The following is a 15,512-nucleotide window of genomic DNA, read 5'->3' on the forward strand; positions in this document are numbered from 1 at the left end:
AGCTATGGGTGGGTCTTTCTACACATGCACTTGGTTTTGATGGCTGTATCAAAACCAAACTTGGATAGAATTTTTAATCCTTGGTCAAAACATCAGTCAGAATAGGTCCAGATACAGCTAACAGAAGTAGAGATCGCATGCCAAGAGATTTCTCTTGTTGACACAGGGGTGGAAACAGTTTGTATCTATCCAGGAAACGGGGTCCCTTCATGCTTTCGCTATACATTTCTTCTTTTCTTAAGTAATAATTATCGTTGGAAACAATTGATGTTTCGATGACTTCCCACTGCAGCTACATTTCAGTTAAATCGCCTTCAAGCTATTTTGGAAAGAGCTCAGTACACATACTAGGAGTATATCCATACTCCTGAATCATCTTCCTCATTCCTATTTAATTATACTGCGATGGGCTAACTATGGAATTCTGCACATGGGATCAGTCCTGTGCAAACCAGCAGGAGCTGTGAGATTCCTGATGTACTTGGGTTCTCTTCTTTCTCTGCGACCGTGATATAGGGAGCCTGGGCAAGCTGCAGCTCGGTTCAGATTGGGACTGTGTGTGTGACATTATCTCAGGGCAACACGCATGTCTCTTTGGTTCCCTCACGGAGTTCTTTGGGAGCTCCCTGATCATTGCTAAGTTTGAGGCGGTCCCACAGCTGTGGCCTGACTTATTTTAGGGCAGAATCAAAATCAAAGAGTGAAGATGGCAACTTAACTGCCTGCCCTACTCATTTGTTCCTGTAAGCCAGTGGGTTTTTTCAACTGGCACACGAGGAACCTTTCAAGCCATGCTGCCAAATTTTGAGCCCATGTGAATTCTTTTTTAATTTGGCATTAAAAAAATTTAGTTTTATTAGCGACTTCACACATCAGCTGCAATAAAGTGAACACTTAGTGAACCTCACAATGAATTACAAATTGTCTTCGTGTTTATTAGTAAAAACACAAAACACCACCACCACCACCACCAAGGAAAACAACTTGTATCCCTTAACCTTTCCCCACCAAAAAAGAAAAAGTAAAAAAAAAAAAACAAAAAACAAAAAACAAAAAAAAAACCAGACAACCAGATTCAACTGCCATAGTAAAATGAATTCATGATTCATGATTATAGCTTGTAATTCTCATTTAAAACCATGACTATAGCATGCAGAAAATTCATGATTAATGATGATAGTCTGTAATTCTCGTTTAAAATCATGACTAGAGCATGCAGAAAATTCGTGATTAATGATGATAGTCTGTAATTCTCGTTTAAAATCATGACTAGAGCATGCAGAAAATTCATGATTAATGATGATAGTCTGTAATTCTAGTTTAAAATCATGACCGTAGCATGCAGAAAAGGGCATTAGCCTTTATGGACTTATGTAGGATCCTTTTGCTGGACAGGATCTGATTGCAGGCCATACTGTCTCTATTATAACTCATCTTTTCTGGTGTGCTGTGTAAACAGCTGTAGACTGTTTGCATTGTCCATGAATGGGCACAGCTGGGTTTCCAATAAAACTATTTGCGGACAATGAAATTTGAATTCCATAATTTTCATATCTTTTGACTTTTTTAACCACAAAATGAAATCAAAATCAAAATCATCCTTAGCTAACAAGCCATATAAAAACAGCAGGCGGGATCTGACCCCGGAGGTTGTATAGTTTACCTAATCTCGAATCCAGCCAGTGCAATCAGATGTGACCCTTTCATGACTCACCACTAATCCTCTCTCTTTCTAAAGCCCACAGTCTGACTCAGCATTTAACTTTGTAATAGGAAAAAAAAAATGTTTGTGAATTGGGTTGCCTAGGAGGAAGGCAGAATTTTTCTCAGGGAAAGGTTTGCTCTGAAAAGGAGAACCATCAAAAGGAAGTTGAGCTAACAGCGGCGTGGCCTCGGGACAGAGTCCAGGCGGGCAAGGCAGAGACAAAGAAGTTGAACAGTTCTACCTACTGAAGGAACAGGGATCTTGGACTTGCCAGCTGGTACCTGGGGAAGAAAGCGGGAATGATCTAATGAGCCAGGCTCCAGAGGCACCAGCTGGGCAGAGACACTGAGGTAGGAGTAGTGATCACTGACTTTCCCTTTAAAGTTGTTTCCTGTCTCTGCTGCTCCCCTCCCTGCTCTCCCCCAAAGCCTCATTAAATGTTGTCAGACCTAACAGTCTTTCAAGAGGCACACTTGAGGAAGGCAGGAAATGAGAGTATCCTCTGTTGAGCAAAGAAGCCCAGGAAGGGACCAGCAGCTACATGAAGCTGAATAGAGTGAGGTCCTGCAGATGCCACTGAAGAGCAGTTCTGAGCCAGAGGCAGCCAGGGACACCTATATTGTACCCGCCCCCCCCCCCCAGCCCGTTTTGGGTTTAATTTTGACCAAGATATGTATTTCCTACAGTGCTTTGGATGGAATCTGTAGTCGCTTTGTGTAGACACCAAAAGAGAGTCTGAGCCCGAGAGGCTGAGGGACTTGGAGGTTACATCTATTACTAAACTTAGCATCTTACATTTTTGACAATTTATTTTTTTCTCACATTCACAATTATTGCCTGAGAGGTGGTGATGATACATATGATTATTCCAGTTTTGCTAAGGCTGGTCCTGATGGCAAAACTAAAATTGCTGTGTTGGAGACACGAATAACATACTTTATTAACTTGGTGATCACAAACTAACATGTGAGATTGCATTTTTAAGTTTTATTTATTTTTTTAGCCATAGGGGCAGTAAAGCATAATGGTTAGGAGCACACACTTTGGATTTAGATCTTTTGTGTTCACGTTCCAACTCTACCCCTTGGTACTTTTGTAGACTTGGCAAAGTTCCTTTCTTTCTCACCTTCTTTCCTTTCTTTCTCTCTTTTCTTTTTCTTTTTTTCTTTCTCTTCTTTTCTTTTACTTTTTTCTTTCTTACTTTCTTTCTCTTTTCTTTCTTACCTTTTCTCTTTTCTCTCTTTTCTTTATTTCCATCTATTTTCTTTATCTTCTTTCTCCTCTTTTCTCTCTTTTTCTTTCTTTTCTTCCTTCCCTTTCTTTTTTCTTTTTTTCTTTCTTTTTTCTTTTTTCTTTCTTACATTCTTTCTCCTCTTTTCTTTCTTTTTTTCCTTCCTCTCCTCTTTCTCCTTTTTTTTCTTTCCCCTCCCTTCCTTCCTTCCTCTCTTTCTCTAGTTATTTTCTTTACAAATTTTTATTTAAATTCTAGTTAGTTACTAGACAGTGCAATATTGGTTTCTGGAAAGACTTGGCAAAGTTAATTAATCTTTCTCTGCCTCAGTTTCTTATCTCTTAAAATGGGAGAGAGGGGTTTTTTTTGAAGTAAACAGTTAACATGCCTTGAAGCTCTTGGAAAAGCACCCGGCAAAGATGTGTGATCTAAAGTGTTAGCTACTATTACTCTATGAAGTTTTGCAGCAATAATAGAATTATCTGGCTTCACATATGTATGAGTGAAATAATCTGGAAATGGGGGTTCAGGGTAAAGTAACTGTGCCACAGATAGTGTTAGACAGCCTTCGGGAAGTCTCATTTTGGGTCAGCAAATGGCGTCCTTGGCAGTATTTGTGAAAAGAATCAGAACGCCTCAAAATCTTGCCTGTAGATAAATAACACACACAAGAGTTCGAACCTGGGGACACAGAGGAAATGGCATGTTTATGGAACTGGAGAGGCATTTGAGTTTTTTTCAGTTGGGGGCTTTTGTTTTGCCTTTTTTTTTTTTTTCCTTCATGGAGAAATCTTCCTCCCAGTCACATCTGACATGAAGCCCAAGTGACACCATGACTGAGCTAGACGTTAGAAGACATGGATTCTGTCACACACTCTGTCACGTAGTAGCTGTTAGAGTCCTGAGCAAACTCACTGGGATTTGGTTTTCCCTTCATCAAGTGAGGACTTTGGCCTAAGTTTCCAGAGTACCTCTCCCTTCCCCAACTGTACTTACCTCTCACTTAACACATTCTATGTTCTTTAAAATTAATTGCCAATATCTTTTGTGCTTTTGTTTTGATGGCTTCTATGGGACATGTATAATGTGTTCCCCCAAGTCCCCTTTCATAGGTATTTGGATAAAAAAATTTACAAACTGACTCTAATCCAACATTTGAGCCAACAGTGTAAAGGTCAGATCTACCTTTAGGAGTCACTTTGAAATTTCACTAGAGATGAGATTTTATGACACATTGATTATTTAATCACTGTCCAGAAACAGTATTTGATTAATTGCTTTTAGGCAGCCTTCCACGACATACCTTCTGGGAAAGCAACATTTTCAAATTTCCCCCAGCTCATATTTGTCTTTATTTTTTTACCTGGTCCATCAGATTTCTTTTTGATTGGTTCATCCTCTCGGGCTTCCCACTCCACAGGACCTGCGAAGTGTGTTGAACAAACATGAGTTACACCCTTTTAGGGTAAATTAAATGTCAACACTACCCTCCTGGACTAAAAGGAATTTTGTAATTAAATCTAGAATATTCTGCCTAATTTAAGAGTTCTCGGGGGGAAAGCTGTAAGAATTCATAGCTCTCAGATTCTCTTTACTCCACTCCAGAATAAGAATCAGGTGTAACTGAGAATGACTAAATGATAATCCACTGGATAAACCCTGCCAGCTTCCCACTGTTGAATGGCCTATGAATTCCGGGTTTTTATATTTTTAATAGTTGAAAAAAAACCCCCAAAAGAACAATATTTTGGCATGTGAAAATGATAGGAGATTCAGATTTTAGTGAACAGAACCACACCCATATGTTTACATATTGTCTGTGGCTACCTCTACCCTACACTGGCAGAGATGTGTTGCCACGGAGACTTAGGATCTGCGAAACTTAAATCATTTACTTCCTATCTGTCTCATTACAGAAAAAGTGTGCTGACTCCTGAGACATACCATTAAATTTTAATTTTGAGCACCTCGGGGTAATGTTACATATTTTAGTGTGTCACCCCATAAAACGGCATTATAGGGTTTCATTTTATTTCATAGTCTTTTATTCCAGGCTATGGATGTCAGATCTAGCAAATGGAAATACGCGACACCTAGTTAAATCTGAATTTAAGAAAAACAACATTTTTTTTTTTTTTAGTGTAGGTCTCATACAATATGTCCACATTATACTTAAGCTAAAAAAATTATTTGTTGTTTATGTAAAAAAGAAAATCCAACTTTCACTGGGCCCCATGTATTTTATCTAATGGTACTAAAACCATTCACAATCTAACTTCAATTAATCTTTTCAAACTTACTTTCTATGCTGTTTTCCACTACTCTGTTTCACATCCTGTCTTTATCAACTAAGCTGACCTGCCCTTTAGTTTTCATACATGGCCTTGCTTTCTTCTGGCAGGATGTCAGGCTCTATTAAAAGAGTTTTTCATGAAGCACTGCATTACTTAACACTCCCAGCTGTAAGTTCTCCTTTTTCCTTCTAGTCCCACACTATTTTATCTGTGCTTAATTTTTAAAGTGAAACTCTGCACTTTCTACACCATAAGGGATTTTCCCCTATACTTGTGTTCCCCATTTGTCAAGATAGAGGGTCTGGAGCCAGGATGCCTGCATGAATTCCAGACCCATCTGGATGGCTGTGTGACCTGAGGCCAGTTTCTTCCCTCTCTGGTACCTCATTTCCTCATCTGTGGGACAAGGTGAGTAAAATGCCTTGTACTGTTGTAAGGACAAATGAGTTACTGCACAGAAAGCACTTATGGCAACACCTGGCACTTAGGAAGGTGTGCTTCCTCTGTCTGAAAGTAATCTGGAAGAGATGAGCCCCTCTACCAAAGAAGAAGGGGCTAAATAAATATTTATTAAAGAAATAAATAAACATCTATTTCAGTCCCGGTATCTTCTAATTATTGCTGTTTTCAATCTGAAGGTCAACATCTGCGCATGGAATAGTCGCCATGACACAGAGCAATGAGATATTTACAAGATGACTAAAAGACACATTTTTAGAGCCAGTCAATGAATTTTGTAAGCACAAATGTCTGAAAAGAGCAAATACAAGTTTGGAAAAATAAATGGGGTAGTGAGGGGAACTTGCAACACTAAATATTAAAACCTCTATAAGCTACTGAACTCAACAGATGACACTGACCCAGAGCTAGACAGTAGGATAGTGGATCAAAGTCCAGAGTCCAGCAACATACCAAAGAATAATTAGGAGCTTAATATTGACAAAAGTGGCATTTAAATTCACTCGGAAAAGGGAGGATCATGTAGTCAGCAGGGCTATAGCATAATTGCCTATCTATGTAAGAGTAAACAAAGTAGATCTCTACTTCATGGAATAAAAATTCAACATGTAAATAGACTTGGGAGGAAATAAGGGAGACCATTTGTATTATATGTGGGGGAAAGACTTTCTTAAGCAACATGGAAACCTGGAAACTGCAAAAAGACATGGAGACCTCGTTGACATCACAAAAAATTAAAACTTGTTTATAGATACCATAAACGAAATCAAAAGATAAAAATTGGATGGGGAAACAAACTTGTAACACATGAAAAAAGGATACTATCCCTAACATATAAATAGTCCCTAAATTAATAAGGGCAGACAACCCAGTAGAATGATACTACAAAAAATGATAAAAATGTTTAAATCTTAGATTGGGAAGCAAAATGCCATGAAAAATAGAAAATAAAAAATGTTCAGTCGTATTAGTTAGGAAAGCTCAAATGAAAACAAAAGTCATTTGTCATCCCGAAGAAAGACCAACAGTAAAAAAAAAAAAAAAGTAATAACATCCTGTAGGGTAAGGGTACAGGGAAATGGACACTCCTATCCCTTACATGTAGGAGTATAAATTTCTAAAACCTTTTGGGAAACTAGATTAAAGTAAAAAAACAAGTCACACCCCCTAACTCAGAAATCCCACTTTTGATGACTTTTCTGTGGAAAGTCTGTGTTCTTTGTGGCTTTACACTACACACACACACACACACACACACACACACACACATACACACACACACACATTCACACCCACATGTATGTATGACTGTATGAATTTCTGTGCAAGAATATCTATGATAGCATTATTCATTGTGGCAAAAATTTGAAAGCAAACTTAATGTCCATTAGTGATGGAATAGTTGAATAAATTATGCATATCCATATTGTAGAGTATTTTGCAGCCATTAAAAAAAGGAGGATATAGTTTTATAAATACTTAATATGAGAAATGTTTATGATACATTGCTAATGATTACCCCAGAGCGATTTGTATAGCACGGATTCATTTTTGAAAGTAAACAAAGGAAATGGTGCCTGCATATTTACACACACACATAAGTAAGGACTGGAAATGAACACTACATATTCTGAGGCTTTGGCACCTGTGGGGGTGGGTTTCCAAGGGAGATTCTGCATCTAGCTCTTGACTGCTTACTTGTTACATTGGCTGTGTCTTCATGTTGTCTTTCAAACCAATAAAGTAAAATCAAATTAAAGCTACCAGGAGGTAGCAGGGGGCAGAATGGTCAAAAAGGAGACAGATTGTGCAGTTAGAGTTCCATTAGTAATTATGCTTTTCTTTGATTTTTGAATACATTTTTAATTTCACACAAAAAATCGATGTATATGTTCTTTGTAATGAATCAAAATATAACAGATAATCATACCACTTAATCTCAGTCTCCCCACTCCTCCCCCAGAAGTAACCACCGTTAGTAACTAATAAGTATTCTTCCTGATCTTTCTCTTGCATTTATACACCGTTATATGCATGCATTAAAAATGCAAAATACTGTCTTGAGGAACGCTGGTTTCTGTTGTTTCATAAATGGTTTCATAATGTGCTGCCATTTGTAACACAGTACTTTTCATTTAACAGTATGTCAAGTTTAAAGTACAGCTGACCCTTGAACAACACAGGTTTGAACTGTGCAGGTCCATTTATACGTGGAGGTTTTTTTTTTTAATAAATACAGTAAAGTTCTGCAAATATATTTTGTCTTCCTTATGATTTCCTGATAACATTTTCCTTTCTCTAGCTTACTTTATTGTTAGAATACAGTATATAACATATATAACATACAAAATGTGTGTTAATCGACTGTTTATGCTAGCAGTAAGCCTTCTGGTCAACAGTAGACTATTAGTTAAGTTTTGGGGAAGTTAAAAGTTATACAAAATTTTTGACTGTGTGAGGGTCAGTGCCCCAACCCCCACATTGTTCTAGGATCAGCTATAATCCATCTCACTTTTTTAACTACCGAATAGAATTTTATAATATATAGTAACATAATTTACTTGACTCTTCTTTATGTAGGCATTGAGAATGCTTCCAAGTTTTTGTTATTAACAAAACAAATGATGTTTGATAGGTATTCTTAGACATGGGTCCTTGTGCACATGTGCAGATATTGCTTCAAGTTGAACCACACATCTAGAAGAGGGATCGATCTGTAGTGGGAGATGGACATTTAACATTTTTACAGATATCAACACATTGCTGTTCAAAGGGGATGCGCTACTCTATGACACCGCTCGTCATGTTATATGGGTTGTAACTCATACAAACACTTCTCTTCCCACTAACTCCAAATGGTGATGTTAACAAATTAACGAATGTTTGGGTTTTTCCCAATCCAATAGGTAAGGCAACAAAAACAACAACAACAAAACAACAGTATGTCAAAATATGGGTTGTGGTTCTCCTATTAGTAGTGAAGCTGAGCTCCTCTGTCTATTTCCATTTCCTGATCTGTGAATTGTTTTTCACATCTATTCGTCTATTGGGTTGAACTTTTCTTTTACTGCTTCTTAGAAGTCCTTAATATATCCAGAATACTATTTCTTAGTCTGATATATATAATGCAAATATTTTTTCTGAGTGCCCCACTTGAACTTTCACTCCACTTTTGGTGCTTAGCTGTAGCTTGGAGTTTTTCCCCTCTTTAGAAATGTTTTCCTATTCTATGTTTTCAAATGTGATGTGGAATATGGCATTGGTAGTTACGTTCCATTTTTGGTTCCTGATACTGTGTTTTTCCTTTTCTTCTTAATCAAACTTCCAAAGGTTTACCCATTTTACTAGTTTTTTCTAAGAAAAGCTTTTCACTTAATGATAGATCTTGTCTTGTATTTCTTTTCTATAATTTAACATCTGTTTAAAACATTAATTCTTCTTTCTACTTTGAGTTTAATTTGTTCCTCTCTCTTATTTTATAAAATGTACCTTAACTTAAATTTACATTTTTATTTATTCCAAGGGTCAGACACAAGCAACGAAGGACAAGTAGAACTCTGTGCATTCCTCAGAATGTAAGAATGTCATTCCTCCAAAGCTTCTGTCCTTTGTGGTTCCCTTTGGGATCCCAGGGCCACAGGGACAGAGAGTGCTGGCTGGGCCCTGCGCTCACTCAACACTCACCATCCCCAGATCCTTTTCTCCTTCTTTTCTGTTCTTCTCTTGCAGACCTTTTTTTCTCTTTGCGCCTCTGTCGGAGTGCTGTTTTAGGGTCCGTGATCCAGGCTTGATAAACAAACTGAAGGGAGAAAATTAAATTATTTTCTGCCTTTTTAATATTTAAATGAAAAGAAAAGGGACCAACACCAAGCTTCCTGCCTTTTGGAAATATATACATATTTTTCTGCCAGCACAAACTAAATCTTCTGCTCCCACATCCCTCAGTATTCTTAGTTGACCTGTGCTATTTCCATGATCATGAAATAAAATATGAAAACAGATGTTGTAGGAGTGTATTTCATTTGGTATCACAGTCAGGAGATACTTTGGGTGACCATCATTCCCCCCAAGTCCCCATGTACCACTACCACTTGTGACAGTGACAGACTCTTTTGTATTACACACAATAGGAATAAGCTGGACCTCTTGCTAAGTGTCACTGGAGTGGTTTTCTCCCCTCACTTATAAACTTTGAGTCAAAAACAAAACATCGTTTACTCATTTACTTTGGGAAAAGAGTTTAGTACATCTGATGCTCTCCCTTGTGAAAAACAGCTATGACCAGCAACTTGAGAAAGGGTTCTGTAGACTGATTAGTATTTGGAGAGGAAAAATGAGTGCGCTATTAAGGTTACAGAGTTATTCCAGAATGTTCTGGAAGGAAAACTGTGGTAACCTTGGTTGCCTTTTGTCATTTTCATTCAAGAGCTGAAAACGGTTACGTTAATATGATAAAACCGATAACCACCGCAGAGCAATGTTGAACAGTCCACCCACCAATAGTCTCCCAAATCATGCAGAAGGAACAAAAAGAAAACCCTGGTAAACAAAGTCAGCCATCTGTAATCACGAAGCCAAGCAGGCATGCTCCTCATGCACCTACAAAGCCACCTGGGTCTCAGGGAAGCTGGGTTTTCTATTATGATGTTCAAGTTGGAGGGCTGTTTTGTGGGGGCACTTTGTAAACCGAGACACTTTCACTGTATTCTGTATGACTTTCAGATTTCAGGAATCCTTGGAAAACACAGTGTAAGCAAACCACAGGCATTGTGAGGTCAGTAAAAATAAAGAGGGACCCAACTTTTTGATGTACGGAAGTGTAAAAGTCATGGGTGACTAAGGAAGAGAATTTCTTTTTTCCCAATGGTAGAAATCTGAATCTAATGGCAACTAACACAAGTGTAACATCTGTATTGTTTCTGAATAATAATAAATCCAAGAGGCAAAAAAATAATCCTATTTTCTGCCAAAAATATATTTTGAGAAATGAACTGACACTGGACAAAGAAGGACCACATGAAGGAATTTATGGTAGATGTTTACTAAGCATGCTACTTGGGAACTCTATCAAGAATATCTTTGGGGGTGCCTCAGTGGCCCAGTTGATTAAGTATCCAATTCCGGTTCAGGTCATGATCTCGTGGTTCGTGAATTCAAGCCCCACGTTGGGCTCTGTGCTGACAGCTCAGATCCTGGAGCCTGCTTCGGATTCTGTGTCTCCCTCTCTCTCTCTGCCCCTCTCCTGTTCATGCTCTGTCTCTGTCTCTGTCTCTCTCTCAAAAATAAACATTAAAAAAAATTAAAAAAGAAGAAAGAATATCTTTGCCAAATATGTAAGTTCCCTTGCTTATTAAACCTGTCACCTACCAAAAAGAATATCTTTGAGGTTTAGTAAATTAATAAGCAAACTTGCTTCCACAAAATATTGATTCTTTAAAAAAAATCTGAACTGCTAGATGCAAGAAATTTTCAGGTTTAAGAGCAACATACAGTGACATTTTCTTTAAAAAAAAATGGGTTATGACCATATTGCTTTTAGATAATGCCAGAATCCCCAAGATAGAAAATAAAAGAGTAATTCAGGGTTTGTGAATGCATTAGGTATACAAGTTGGAGGAATTCTTTTATACTGGAGAAAAATGGGGAAGGAGGGTGAGAAGGAGAGAGACAAGGGTCATTTAGGACAGAATTGCAGAACTCTTGTAGATGGGGGAGTATAATTAGGATTTTGCCTTATTGGGGCACCTGGGTGGCTCCGTTGGGTAAGCGTCAGACTCTTGGTTTGGGCTTGGGTCATGACCTCATGGTTTGTGAGTTTGAGCCCCTGCATCAGGTCTGTGCTTGGGATTCTCTCTCTTCCTCTCTCTGCCCTTAGCCCATTTTTTCTCTCCCTCTACTTTTCTCTCAGAATAAACATAAAAAAAATTAAAAAAAAAAGATTTTGCCTTATTAAAAGGAAACTCCTGGTTCTACCTATAATTCCAAAAGATGAAGCTGTCTCACTAAGATGAGAATTTACATAATTCAAAGAAGGGGGAAAAAGAGAGGGGAAGAAAATCTTATGAGGAGTCCCTATTTGTAGGTAAATTATCTTAATGTTGACGTTTGGAGCTACAAACTCGGTATAGTGCCAGGAACATTTGATAGAGGGTCAGTCTGTTTCAGGAAATGGTGATGACAAAGTAGGAGGAAAAATCCCAATTCTTATTGAGTGGAGAAATGGAAGTTTCTTACTGAAACTTCTCAATTCTCACATTGCAGCCATAACCACTGTTCAAGTTCATGGGACACCCACACCACTAACCATAAGTACAAAAAATACAAGAAAATGTCCATAAATGACCTTTGGTTTCTTCAAATTGCCATTATTAGTCTGTATTCTCAACATTATCTTACATTCTAGTTACTTATTTATTTATTCATTCATTCATTCATTTATTCACTCACTTACTTTATCTTAAATTTTATCTTAAGTCTTATCATATGATTTTTATCTTAAGCTTATCTTACCTAGTAGGGGGGGAAATGAGATTCATTTTCCTGAAAATGTACTATGCAAAAAGCATTTAATTTTTCAAACAGGAGAGGGCTTTATTGAAGCGAATGGAGATCCTTAACGGAAATTGGTTAAATTTAATAAACTGTCCTTTGATTCATGTGTAACCCAGGACTTTCTTTATGTTGTCTGAAAGAAGTTGTTTTGTTTCTTGTTTTTGTTTTTAAAGTAAGACGGGGATAATTACATTGCAATCTTTCATATAAATTCTTAAATATGAATGGAGAGACTTCTATGGTAGTCATAAAAGAGAAAAGAAAAAGAATCTTAGGGAAGTTAAAACATAGAATATTAAACTAGCAATCAGAACGCTGGCATTTTAAAGATGGGAGGAACCTAGAAGCTTAGACCCTCCTATTCAAGATAGACCCCCAGCTGTCTGTCCCCTGGGAGTTTGAGAGAAATACAGAATTTCAAGGACCTGCTTAATTTCCATAACCTGCATTTAAATAAGGTCCCAGGTAAAATGGGAGAAGCACTGGTCCCCCTCACTATCCAAACATTTGCTAAACACATGAGCATAAAGACCTGAGAGTTTAAGTGCCTGCCCAGACTAAGTGCACAGAACCAGCTTTCTATAAAGTACATGAACAGTAATTCATTATTTATGATTTTCAGTAATGGGTGGCTACCGCCCAGGTAGCTGGATACTTTCTGCTGTGCATTAGATTAATTGACAAATAGCCTCTTCGCAGTTTATCCCGCACTCTCTCTGGTGACATGGGCGTGAGAAACTCCACAGACCGTACATGGCAGCACGGTCTTGTGAGGAATTGTACCAAAGGCAGGAGAGTAAAACGGAAGACGATATCCGATTGAGGGTAGATGGAGACTTGAAAAGGAAGCCAACAAGAAGGTGGAGAAAAATGAGTCTTCTATTACCTTGGTCATAATTTTACCAGCTTTCTGAGAACGATTATCACACATTTTACACATCATGACTGACGCATGCAACCAGATGTGACCCTTTTCAAATGAGATGTGACGTAGGCCAAACTACAAGAAGGACAGAGTAGATACGTATCTGCATTTTCTCTCTCTATGTCTCGATAGGCTCTTGTGTCAACTGAAGAACAAGAATGAAATAGTAAGAAATTTGGCTTCTCAAAACTCTCCTTGGAAATGTTTCCCTAATATTTTAAGTTCTTATACTTCCTCCGTTGTACGACCTATAGAGCAGGGAAAATGCAGATGGAGGCGACAGGGATCTGCTTGTCTAAATTTCTACAGAGCGGAGGGTCACACACCACACGTCAGTGAAACATCAAATACCTTTGCAGCTCTGATTAAATACTGAAGAATAGTTTTGGGAAGTTTAATGACAGACTTTGGCAAGGCTAAAATGGCCGACGCAAACTTCCCAATAGCTCTCTACAAAGAAGGACAAAGCGAGAGTGATTAGTAGAAAAACATCAAAGACTAACAATTTTACATATGACGTCAGTATGAATTTGTCTCTACAGTTACATCAGCGAGCTTAAAACGTGCCCCATCACTGAAGCTGGAACAAATGTGCTTTGCTTGTCGGTTCGGAATAGGAAAATAGTCAGCCATTGCATGTAATCCATAAACACGGTGAGAAATGTTCTCTTCTTGGCTGAATGAGTGATGGTTATAAGGAAACTCATGAGAATAAAGATACACACGTCAGGTCATCGGTATTTGACGAGCCAGCCACACGCACAGACACCACCTTTAAGAGACACAACTCAAGTAGCGATGGGGCCAGTGAGGAAGCATCAGAGCAAGGTGGCTCCATAAATAATTTAGTTCTTCAATGTCGTTGGGAATACAGGGGTGGATGTAACCCTGCAGCTTGAGGAGACCCGGTCAGCAGAATGACAATGACCTTTTCATGGACACATCATGCGGCTTGATGGGTATCGCTCCATATGTCTTGGATTGTAATGAACGGGAAAGAACAGTCCTCACAAGTGACTCTTTGGTAAAAGAAATATATGTCAAGCTTTCACCCCATGTGTAACTCTACTGACAAGTCCTCATCGCTAACAAGCATCGCTTAGACAATCACTGGGTACACCGTATTAGGCTGGTGAGCTATGTCACCAAGAATGAGGTGGCACATTCTGAAAAGGAAAGGCAGCTAAGATGAAAAAATCAGGACTGTGCTGGCTGTTTTCATGACTGCAGTACAGTCTCAAACCTTTGACAACACAAATGAAATGGATTTGCAAAATCTGAGGTAACATGGAAGTGGCCATTGGTTTCAAAACAAAGCAAGTGCTTTATTTTTATGATCAACTATTTCACGTCTCAAAATGGGAAGTCTGCTCAAGCAATCCAGAGCAATGCCAGAGAAGTCTTCTTCACCTTCTACTTGTAACAGAAAAATAAAGTTCACCCAGGGAAGCTTTATTTTTGGTTTATAGCATCAGAAGGGTTTTTGATGCACGGGAGCAAACACCTGGTGGGAACAGTGTTCTTGAATGGCAGGAATTACACCGAAGCTGAGGGCAAGCAGTGTTACAGTTTAATGAGGGATGGATGATTTCAGGTGGAAATTAGAAGCTTCTGGAAGCTATAACACATGTGAACATGGCAGAAGAAGTCTAGGCCTGCATTCAAGGTCTGTCGGAAAGAAAAGCCCTTCAACCAGCAAAGGGCATGGTTTTCCCAACCCCAGAATTACCTGGAAAGCAGACCTTCTCGGAGGTTCTTCATCTTCCTTTTTCAGTTCTTCCTCTTCCTCCTCTTCACTATCCGTTTCAAACAAATAATAATCTCCACTCCTGACCACTAAGCAAAACAAAATATTTACTTATTTCTTGCAAGAGAGATGAGATCATTAAGGGCTTATTAGTGAACTGCCCCCCCACCGATATACACATTGTCCACAAAAGACCAGCAAGAGATGTTGGCAGGGGGGGAAAAACAAGAGATGAAGAGAACTCATTCTGGGCTAACACTACATGGTGTTGGTGTGGCCGGGTCTACAGAGCATGAGGCCTTGTCTATGCCATGTAAGAAAACTGGCCACTGCTGGGTTTATCTGATACTCTCTTCCTTCTTCGTTGTAAATTTTACACAGATAACACCGGATCAACTCTGCAGCAACCAGTTTTGTTACCAAGATGGCCAAAATAGTGGATGGAAAATGGTTACAGTTTCACAACTCAGACCAGTCGGCAATTTGGGTCCTTTAGACGAGGCCAAAGTGAAGTAGAGGATTTGGTGTTGTCTGAATGGGTCCGGTGTGTGGTAGAGACGCCAATTAGGCTGATTCAGGACCAAGAATCGGCATCACCG

General features: G+C 38.6%; 1 protein-coding gene across 5 annotated transcripts in view; it reads right to left on the reverse strand.

Moving 5' to 3' along the window:
- LOC112868244 (piezo-type mechanosensitive ion channel component 2) overlaps positions 1-15,512 on the reverse strand; it is a 473,665-nt gene that overhangs the window by 45,608 nt on the left and 412,545 nt on the right. For 4 of the 5 annotated variants that reach the window (XM_086682442.1, XM_086682443.1, XM_086682444.1 and 1 more), the window contains 3 exons: positions 14,896-15,002; positions 9,374-9,488; positions 4,300-4,359 (listed from right to left, as the gene is read on the reverse strand). In XM_086682442.1, coding sequence (XP_086538568.1) covers positions 4,300-4,359; positions 9,374-9,488; positions 14,896-15,002 — 282 coding nt within the window. Of the gene's footprint in view, positions 1-4,299; positions 4,360-9,373; positions 9,489-13,517; positions 13,617-14,895; positions 15,003-15,512 lie in introns of all 5 variants that reach the window. The other variant, XM_086682446.1, reaches the window with a different exon arrangement.

Source organism: Puma concolor, chromosome D3, assembly GCF_028749965.1.
Source record: "Puma concolor isolate L17-30 chromosome D3, mPumCon1.1.hap2, whole genome shotgun sequence".
NCBI classification, from domain to species: domain Eukaryota; kingdom Metazoa; phylum Chordata; class Mammalia; order Carnivora; family Felidae; genus Puma; species Puma concolor.